This window comes from Dermacentor andersoni, chromosome 1, assembly GCF_023375885.2.
Source record: "Dermacentor andersoni chromosome 1, qqDerAnde1_hic_scaffold, whole genome shotgun sequence".
Lineage (NCBI taxonomy): Eukaryota > Metazoa > Arthropoda > Arachnida > Ixodida > Ixodidae > Dermacentor > Dermacentor andersoni.
The window spans coordinates 188,948,411-188,959,160 of record NC_092814.1 but is presented as its reverse complement, the minus strand read 5'-3'; the positions used below and the strand labels follow the sequence as shown (position 1 = coordinate 188,959,160).

At 45.5% G+C, this 10,750-nt stretch overlaps 1 protein-coding gene across 1 annotated transcript in view; it reads right to left on the bottom strand.

Moving 5' to 3' along the window:
* Positions 1–216: 216 nt before the first annotated feature.
* LOC126547388 (alpha-L-fucosidase-like) overlaps positions 217–10,750 on the bottom strand; it is a 53,976-nt gene continuing 43,442 nt past the window's right edge. Inside the window, exons 5-9 of the mRNA XM_050195375.3 lie at positions 8,352–8,482; positions 7,908–8,005; positions 6,155–6,287; positions 4,550–4,720; positions 217–667 (exon numbers count right to left, since the gene is read on the bottom strand). Of these exons, the coding sequence (XP_050051332.1) occupies positions 352–667; positions 4,550–4,720; positions 6,155–6,287; positions 7,908–8,005; positions 8,352–8,482 (849 nt within the window). The 3' untranslated portion in view covers positions 217–351. The remainder of the gene's footprint in view (positions 668–4,549; positions 4,721–6,154; positions 6,288–7,907; positions 8,006–8,351; positions 8,483–10,750) is intronic.

The window sequence follows — 10,750 nt, the reverse complement described above, 5'->3', positions numbered from 1 at the left end:
GACTACCCAATGATCCGGGTAGGCGGGAAAACGGTTAGACACGAAAGTATATATACACACTTAGATAGATAGATAGATAGATAGATAGATAGATAGATAGATAGATAGATAGATAGATAGATAGATAGATAGATAGATAGATAGATAGATAACCTCCAGAAAGCGCGTGAGGTACCCTAAGAATGCTAACGCATTAAAAACACCGCTGACACGTGCCCTCATTTGATTTCTACTTTTATGCAAAGACATTGAGAACATGTAGTAAAGTCTCTGCCCTTTTATCGTGGAAGAGAATAATTGGAGAGAGAAGATGCGTCGATTCTCCCGCCTTCGCGGCCTCTGCTCTTGGCGTCACACCGTCCCGACGCCGCTCACGATCGTTGGCCGCACCGCCTCGGGGCAGTGTCCACTGGCTGGTCCCGTGACTCTGAGCACCCAGGCCCAGGGTGTGGGCAACTGGTCCACGGTGAGCGCCGGTAGGGCCAGCGTCACTCGGAGAGCCGTCCGTTCCACGACTGTCACGGTCTCTTCCTCGGCGCCCAGGAGGACGACCCGTGATCCGGCGCCCAGCTGCAGCGAAGCCAGCTGGAGAAGGCTCTGCGCCGGCCACTCCAGAATGAATACGTACACCGCCTGGTCGCGGTCTTCAGTCAGGCCCTGCGTGTACCTGCGCTAACCGGATGTCGTCATCATCACATTTTAGCCCATTGCAGCACACAGGCCTCTCCTGTAGATCCACTGTCCAGCATCTGCCGAGCACATCCTGTCTGCAAATTGCCTACTCTCATCACTCCATCCCTCCCTCGACTGCGCTTCCTTCCCTCGGCAGCCATTCGCTATGTACTATGACAGACCTCAAGTTAACTGCACATCCCACGCCTGTGACATGTCCTTCCCAGCTCTATTTTCTCCTCTTAATCTCACTAAAATATAATACAACCGTGATTGATATCGTATCATACTGCCGTTGTTCTGGTTTTACTGCATGTCCAATACAGTGTTCTCATTTCAACACACTATTAATACCGAGCAGTCAATTACAAATTATAAAAACTGTTGGAAAACAGCCAGACACTCAAAAAAAAAAAATTTTTTTGAGAGCCATACAACATGCCCCACGAGGTGTTGAAGCGCAATTTCAACCGGCTTGATAAAAATAAAGAAACGCTGCTTTGAATGTCGTGTTTCGAACTGACCTAGAACCATATTCACACAGTTTTTCATTCGTAAGTGCTGTTTCCCATTGGCCAGCTGCCTTCGGTAATGTATGTCCAACATGATGATTGGCTCGCATCTGCTCTTATGAACAGTTTTGGTGTAAAAGCATTTTTTGAAAACGGGCCTCGCCTATTCAGGACCTTTTTTTTCTTTAAATGAGTTTATTGTTATAGCTAGATCAGTAGACTAACAACATTTTCCCTCTTAAGGTCCGGACTTTTCACACATTCTTCGGAAATCCGTCGCTTGCCCTGGGTGCTCTTTTGCACTTATTTTAGTAAGGTAAAATCACCGGAAGACTTGCTTGACCTCGAAGAATAACAACTCAAGTTTCAGCGAAGCAGCCGCGGCCCAGCCCAGCGCGACCATTTACTGAAACCCGATCAACTTTGCTTACGGATTCATTTCAGTAGCGCTAGAACTTTTAAGGGTTGTCATTTAAAAAGTTTGAAAGAGAACTAGAAAAAATAGCTTGCCTTAGAATCGGACAGTTGTAAAGCTAGTTCACGTTTTAAAACCGCTACACTACAAACAAAGATCTTAAGTTTTTTCTTTCCTTTCTTTTTTTGCACGCTGAAGTATGTGGCGAAGGTAAATGATATCTCTAGCCATCCACAGATTCATTTTCTTAGTTCGAACATGCTTGCTGGGTACATAGTCATAAATAGAATAATTAATAAAAGTCCAACTGTTCCAGAGAAAACTGGCATCACTAGGGAGTTCGTTGTAACGAAGCTGAAGACAATCTAAAATCAATCAATCAATCAATCAAGCAAGCAATCAAACGTTAAGCCTGCGAAAAGTCTTTTACGATCTTGGTGGTTTGTTCATAGTGGCCGTTCGGACTGCCAAGAAGAAATGAAAAGCGCGCAATACTATGCTCTGGGTTTTCATTGTCAATATTAACTACGTATTCTGCAATACTTGAAATAATAAAGATTGACCTAATGTAGAACAGGCTCTGCCAACTGCTGTCGTAAAGTCAGGGACAGTTTACGCCAGGTCATACGTAAGCATAATAACAAGAAGTGCGTTATCAAAAAGTGGGTGCATTATACACGCAATCACGATAAGTCTAGTTTGCAGCATGGGGATTGAAATCTCCAGCGAGGATAATGTGGTCTTCTTTATACAAACACCAAGTGGTCATGTAATTCTTTTGAAATAATCCGGCTGAGACGACGGCGGTCTTTTATAAACGGTACATACGTTAAATAATTGGCCCCAACAACTTACTAGGACAAACTTTTGTGATCAATTATTTTGTCCAAAACAAACATCATTTAGTATCGCACCGTGTAGATGTCGGCGGTATACACACTGCTTAAAGGAGCGTTTTAAAGACTCCCATGGCAGTTTGCAAGTTACCTAAGATGCCCCCAGCGCGTCTACAATTTAGAAATGTTTGCAGCGTGTTCCTCCCAGCGCCGACTACAGTACTACGCTTATTGGTTCGCAAACGGCAAAACATTTTAGTCCTCTGGAAGATTTTCCGGAGCACAAAAACGTTTTCAGCTTGGATTGTTGATGTCAATTTTGCGAATTTCTCAATAGCATCGAGAAACTCAGATGAAAGCAAACGTGATAATTTCCTACAGCGCCCCACAGCATCGACAAATTTAATTTTAAATTTCTGCACCATGTTCTTTTCAAGACACTCTATTTTTATTAGGCTTCATCTTGATATGCCCTATAGTTTAAACATGACCTATTGTTAACACCCCAAAGCGCATTTAACAGAAACTAGATGATCTCCCGCAACGTGCCTAGTTACCTTACACAGTTACAAGTTAGCCCACTCACTTGACATGCCCACTTGACATACCAGGCATCGTTTCCAAATTTTATTGTGCTATCTCAGTGGTTCTCTTAATTATTTTTGCCGGCATTTGGAGCGGACGTCTTAGCGCTGTCACTCTCTATCGCATCTAGGTAATAGCAGCTTCGCTTAAAATGAAAAGAGCACAGCAGTGTAGCAAGGGCTGAGATACTGAAAATATGCTGTATTCGCAGCCCCCCTTTTGGGATTTCTTTACAAGCTCCTTGTGAAACTTGCAGCCCATGACCACGATCTTATGCAACAGAAACGGCAGCGTCGCCTTCACGGTAAACTGAACAGTGCCACAACTTCGATTTAACAATGACCCTGTACGGTTCTTGCTTGCACTAGAAAATTCAATTTCACGCAGATGTAACCAATGCACAACCATATGTCTTGCCTGCTTTTGAGAGGAATAAAGTTACCCAGATACACGTCCTTAAAATGAAAATGGACCACGCCAACCCCTTGAACATTCTCAATTACTTCTGGAGCTCTTTCGATCGTATCTTAAGAAACACTCATTATGGCTACTCAGTCGCAAAGAGTTTTAATGCGAAAGCATTATATGCCCAATTACGCGAAAATCAGTCGTAGTCGGCGCGACCGAAAGATAGTACCAAAAATGGCCGAAGATGCAAATGGTAAAAACACGTCAAAAAAATGCTCGGATTGACGTCAAATTTCTCAGGCAGGTTTGTGTAAACAAAGGAATATAACAACTTTGAAATGAAAGTTTTGTACACTTTGGTCTTGGCGGGAATCTAACACAGGCCTCCGCGGTGCGAGACGAGCACGCTTCCCCGACGCCACGGCGGCTCCACGGTGCAGACTGACGAAATGTATGCCTAGTGCATGCGCCATTGCACACGTCACGTCGCAGCCATCTGGCTGTCTGAAAGTGTGGCCTGGTGCGTGCGTCAGTGGACATGTGACGGCGCAGCCAATGGGGTGGAGGTGGCGCCACGTCATGAGTGTATAAAATAAGCGCGTTCGTGACGTTTCGAGTTCTACAAACGATATAATACTTTCACACTCCCACACGTAAACAGTCTTAAGTGTCTCTGCCGAAATTTCTGTCTTGGACTCGCATCTTGACGCATGCTTTGCGCTACCTCAGCGTGCCCAAAAATAGCCTCGACACTGCGCATGCGCGGAACCATAGCTCCACCTGGGGTTCTTTTTTACTATTTCGGCGTTCCTTCGTACGTCAAGCCAAAAGCGTCCCCTAATTTTGGGCTTACCTTTTCCAAAACTTAATTGAGTTACAAAAACCAAGTTACAAAGTTAACCTGAGTTACAAAGTCCGCATAAAGCAACGCTATAAGCTGTCGCAGTGATCCTGAAGCTTTGTCAAGTTGTGCATAACAACAACAACAACAAAAGAACGGTGCAGTGAAACATCTTCAAACCGCGTTGGAGAAAACATACGTCCTCTCTCCCTCCCGCTCGTGGAAATTGGCCGCGTGATTGCGGACAGGGAAGTAAGGGCTATGGGTACGAGTCGCATACCAGACGTTGGGAGCCGCAGTGTCGTTCTGGCAAGTCCATGCTGCTGACCCGTAGACAGCTTCGCCGTTCACCTTGAGCCAGCGGCCTAGCTGCTGCAGCCTTTCCTGGTAGATGAGCTCCAGTCTGCCGTCTCGAGTTGGCCCCACGTTGATGAGGATGTTGCCTCCACAACTGCAAGAGCATACTGCTTTTGAACGGACTGCCAACACGACCATGAATGGTCAGCGCTCAGAGACACAGATAAGAAAACTTCGGATTGTCACAGGCTCCCGTGGATAAAGTTTCCAAGTGCTAGATGTCCATCGTGCTGCACAAGCTCTAGATATATACCAAAAGAGCTGCTATAGCTCTTGTTCCATCACTTAATTTAATGCAGTTTTGCATTCATCTGACAACCGGTTCTTTAAAGGGACACTAAAGGTTACCAGAAAGTCAAGTTAAAGTGATAAAGCAAAGCTCTAGAACGTCTAAGGCGTCAATATAATCGCAAACAGAGCTTTAGTAACCGAGAAATTGAAGTAAATGCATGACACGATTTGGGACCCCCCAGCGACATTCCGGTACTAGCCCGATGACGAAAGCACTCCTCATTATAATTTATGTCACTAGTACTCAACTACTCGTATTAAAAAGATAATTTCATTAGATTATAAGACGCAAGAAAATGCTACTTGTCTACTTCTATTCGATTCTAAGAAAAAATAACATTTTGACGTTACCCTTGAATAGTATGGGTGATCGAAAGGTTTTGTTTTCGCTCGACTCTGCGCGCTCGACTTTGCGCCGCGCGCGCTTTGGAGTTTCAGTTGTTTCTTTATCGCGTCGTGCTGCGGTGGTCCTGCTGGCTCGCGAAACTTGCATTTGGAACAAGCAGCGAGAATGCCACGTCCATGTGATGTCCTGGGATGCGCGAACGGTCCGCGGAACTTGGCCAAGGGCAGTTGCAGCGGCGAATCCAATGTTACTTATCACTGTGTGCCAACGACTGAACCTCTCCGTTCGAAGTGGTTAAGTGCCGTACCTCTGCCACAGCGCGCTGACAAAGAGCCGAGAAATCACGTAGTGTACTCGCTGCACTTTCCTCCAGAGGATTACGAGTTCAACGCCGACTTACTGAAGTCGCGTGAAGTGCCTTTCAAAGCAGGCCGTCGTCGTAGTAGTACGCAACGACGCCGGCAGCGCGAGCCGTCAACAGCAGGTCACGTTCATCAGTGCTTAAATCGCTGAACTCGAGCCCAGCGTCGCGAGCTAATGTGTCGTTGTCCGGGTCATCCATTGCAACGAGTGTCGAAGTTGGCGTCATAAAATAAAGAACCAGCTTATCGTTGTGCGCTTTCCCTTCCGCTACCCACCACAGTTCCGCATTCGCGCAACTGTCGGCTCTGTCTTGGCTCTGTTTCTGGCCGCGCGTTTGCGTTTTGCGCAGAAAAGCCGTAGCGCCGTCTGCGGGAGTCGTTTTACTCACCGATGGTGAGAAGACTACTCACCGATGGTGAGAAGGTCTCACCGCTCACCGATGGTGAGCGGTGAGACCTTCTAACTTGTAACGTAAAAGCGTACGCAGAGTATAGTGTATGTACTATACGCAGAGTACACGTTTTGTACCTGATTGATTCGACGAGTGTTTTGATGAGCTCCTGTATCGAAAGCACGTCGGCCAGGGTAGCGTCTCTCCTGTAGCCCCAGGATTTGCGGTCCAGGGTCATGCAGTTCTCCCACTTGTGCGGCTGTAGCACTCCTGCGCATTCAAACCGCCGCTGCTTGGAGTTCAAATTGTGAAACATGTCACCAGCACAGATTTGAACGGGACCCAGGTAGAAGACACAGAAAGCACAGAAGCTGGAGTTCAGATGCGTGTAATGCGCCAGGGGCACTGAGCAATCAGCACAACAAAATAGTAGAGACGGCGGTGACTTAGTCGCCTGAGCTCGTCATAGTAGCGATTTACCGTCTGCTGCTTTTTTTTTGTAACCGAGAGGTATATTATGCTACATGTCATATGGTATGCTATACTATACCGTACTATTTTACTCTATACTATACTACACTATACTATGCTATACTATACTGTACTATATGATGTATGTCCATATCTCATGCATTTATTTATTAATTTTATTTATTTCAAATACTCTCAAATCCCGAGGGCGTTAAAGAGATGAGTTGTTGAAAATAGAAATACATAAGCATTCAATTTAACAAAAAGCGTGGTTAAGATCAGATTTGAAGTTGTTACAATCCGGGATAAGAGCGATGGAAGCAGGAAGGTGGTTGCAGTCGACATTTGTCCTAGGGATGAAAGATTCGCGAAACCAGTTTGTATGACAAGCAGGCATCCCTACCTTAAAGCTGTGGTCTGACGTAAATGAAATGTGGGCAGAGGGAGAAAAAAGAAAGTTTTTTTTTTACAGCGAAGCTGTTAGCCTCTAGTTGGTCAGTACTTTTTCGTGTCCGCGTCCGTTAATAAAAAGACGGACCGATCCCGGAGGTAGTGAAAAACCGGGCCTATCCGCGGCGGAGGTGAAGCAGGCTTCAAGCGCTCAGCAAAGTGAAGCGAAAAGTGCATACAGTCTTTGGAAACACGCATACAACATACAGAACAGCATTCATTTCAATGAAAAGCAAGCACAATACAAGCATCCAAACCACATATTTGATGACGAGCCCGCGAGAAATTCATGCATTTCGTCGGAGACTGAAAATTAATGTCGAAACTGGTGCTGTCGAGATAATTCGTTCCAATTGGATACGCCGTGCGAACTCAGCGGCTATAATTCGTAGATAGAAATATGTGGCATAAGTTATTTAATTAAAGAGTTAACTTGAGTAATTTGGTTAATTATTCAATTGAACATTTTGATTTCCCGTAGAAGTTTTGGCCGCCTCATCGAGTAATTTAGATCAATGGTTAGAATTGTGCTATCTGTCATAGGCAATCTTTAAAAAAATGGTGCAGTTCAAAAACACCCTGTATTGCGTGTTCTAATATTTTACGAATACTTGTTAATGAGATCGGCCGGTAATTATTAGGCAATTGTATACTACCTGACTTGTGGACTACCCGATGTTTCTACCATTAGGTCTCCAGCTGTCAGATTCAGCGTGTTCGGTTCTCACATATTTTTTTTTCATTTCCGGTTTTTACCCAACATATAGTTGTTCTTGCCACATGTTCTTACCCAACATGTCCAGACGACAGATGCCGGCTTTTTCGCTCAACGGGCCATTTGATGCTTTCGCATCGATAACATGAAAACGAACCACATACTCTGCACATGCCAATGTAAGACAGTGAAAAAAAAACTGCCAGAGAACGAATTCAACGCTGGCTGTGCCAGCCGGGTTTCTTCGCCCTTGCCTGGGTTGTAACGGTCGTCGCACGTGAAGTATCCGCCGTGATGGCACTGGCAGCCGTTGCACCAGCGGTCGTTGGTGACCACCGTGTCTCGGACAGGGCTGCGCGACAGAGAGAGAAGCGCTGTGTCGCCTACGCCGAACAACACATCGCGAAGCCACGACAAGACATTAAATTAAATTATGGGGTTTTACGTGCCAAAACCACTTTCTGATTATGAGGCACGCCGTAGTGGAGGAATCCGGAAATTTCTACCACCTGGGGATCCTTAACGTGCACCTAAATCTAAGTACACGGGTGTTTTCGCATTTCGCCCCCATCGAAATGCGGCCGCCATGGCCGGGATTCGATCCCGCGACCTCGTGCTCAGCAGCCCAACACCATAGCCACTGAGCAACCACGGCGGGTATGACAAGACATCGTCCTCAGGCGCGTCTTGGCTACTACCTGTCGTTGTAGAGCCAGGCCAGGAACTCCCGGCTCTTCCAGTATTCTGCGGGTGCAGGGTCGCCGTCCGACCAGATGATCTCGGGCTTGTACCGCTCCACCAGCTCGTGCAGCTCAACCAGTGTTTTGCCCTGAGGAAGAAGCGCGTACGTTTGGGTCACACCGTCACACAAACGAGAGCATACCTGGAGAGTCTCGCGAAAGCAATATATGACAAATTTCTCCCACGCGATATCAAGTTGCAACGAGGAAGGTGTATATCTGACCAAGGACAGGGCACGCGCGCACACACACACACACACACACACACACACACACACACACACACACACACACACACACACACACACACACACACATATATATATATATATATATATATATATATATATATATATATATATATATATATATACATATATATATATATATATATATATATCATCAGCCTAGTTACGCCCACTGCAGGGCAAAGGCCTGTCCCATACTTCTCCAACTACCCCGGTCATGTACTAATTGTGGCCATGTTGTCCCTGCAAACGTCTTAATGTCATCCGCCCACCTAACTTTCTGCCGCCCCCTACTACGCTTCCCTTCCCTTGGAATCCAGTCCGTAACCCTTAATGACCATCGGTTATCTTCCCTCCTCATTACATGTCCGGCCCATGCCCATTTCTTTTTCTTGATTTCAACTAAGATGTCATTTACCCGCGTTTGTTCCCTCACCCAATCTGCTCTTTTCTTATCCCTTAACGTTACACCTATCATTCTTCTTTCCATAGCTCGTTGCGTCGTCCTCAATTTCAGCAGAACCCTTTTCGTAAGCCTCCAGGTTTCTGCCCCGTAGGTGAGTACTGGTAAGACACAGCTGTTATACACTTTCCTCTTGAGGGATAGTGGCAACCTGCTGTTCATGATTTGAGAATGCCTGCCAAACGCACCCCAGCCCATTCTTATTCTTCTGGTTATTTCAGTCTCATGATCCGGATCCGTGGTCACTACCTGCCCTAAGTAGATGTATTCCCTTACCACTTCCAGTGCCTCGCTACCTATCGTAAACTGCTCTTCTCTTCCGAGACTTTTAAACATTACTTTAGTTTTCTGTAGATTAATTTTCAGACCCACCCTTCTGCTTTGCCTCTCCAGGTCAGTCAGCATGCATTGCAATTGGTCTCCTGAGTTACTAAGCAAGGCAATATCATCAGCGAATCGCAAGTTGCTAAGGTATTCTCCATCAACTTTTATCCCCAATTCTTCCCACTCCAGGTCTCTGAATACCTCCTGTAAACATGCTGTGAATAGCATTGGAGATATCGTATCTCCCTGTCTGACGCCTTTCTTTATTGGGATTTTGTTGCTTTCTTTGTGGAGGATTACGGTGGCTGTGGAACCGCTATAGATATCTTCCAGTATCTTTACACATGGCTCATCTACACCCTGATTCCGTAGTGCCTTCATGACTGCTGAGGTTTCGACTGAATCAAATGCTTTTTCGTAATCAATGAAGGCTATATATAAGGGTTGGTTATATTCCGCACATTTCTCTATCACCTGATTGATAGTGTGAATATGGTCTATTGTTGAGTAGCCTTTACGGAATCCTGCCTGGTCCTTTGGTTGACAGAAATCTAAGGTATTCCTGATTCTATTTGCGATTACCTTAGTAAATACTTTGTAGGCAACGGACAGTAAGCTGATCGGTCTATAATTTTTCAAGTCTTTGGCGTCCCCTTTCTTATGGATTAGGATTATGTTAGCGTTCTTCCAAGATTCCGGTACGTTCGAGGTCATGAGGCATTGTGTATATAGGGCGGCCAATCTTTCTAGGACAGTGTTCCCACCATCCTTCAACAAATCTGCTGTTACCTGATCCTCCCCAGCTGCCTTCCCCCTTTGCATAGCTCCCAAGGCGTTCTTTACCTCTTCCGGTGTTACTTGTGGGATTTCAAGTTCCTCTAGCCTATTCTCTCTCACCTTATCGTCGTGGGTGTTACTGGTACTGTATAGATCTCTATAAAACTCTTCAGCCACTTGAACTATCTCATTCATATTAGTAACGATATTGCCGGCTTTGTCTCTTAACGCACACATCTGATTCTTGCCTATTCCTAGTTTCTTCTTCACTGCTTTTAGGCTTCCTCCGTTCCTGAGAGCCTGTTCAATTCTATCCATATTATAGTTCCTTATGTCCGCTGTCTTACGCTTGTTGATTAACTTAGAAAGTTCTGCCAGTTCTATTCTAGCTGTAGGGTTAGAGGCTTTCATACATTGGCGTTTCTTGAGCAGATCTTTCGTCTCCTGCGATAGCTTACTGGTTTCCTGTTTAACGGCGTTACCACCGACTTCTATTGCGCACTCCTTAATGATGCCCATAAGACTGTCGTTCATTGCTTCAACAC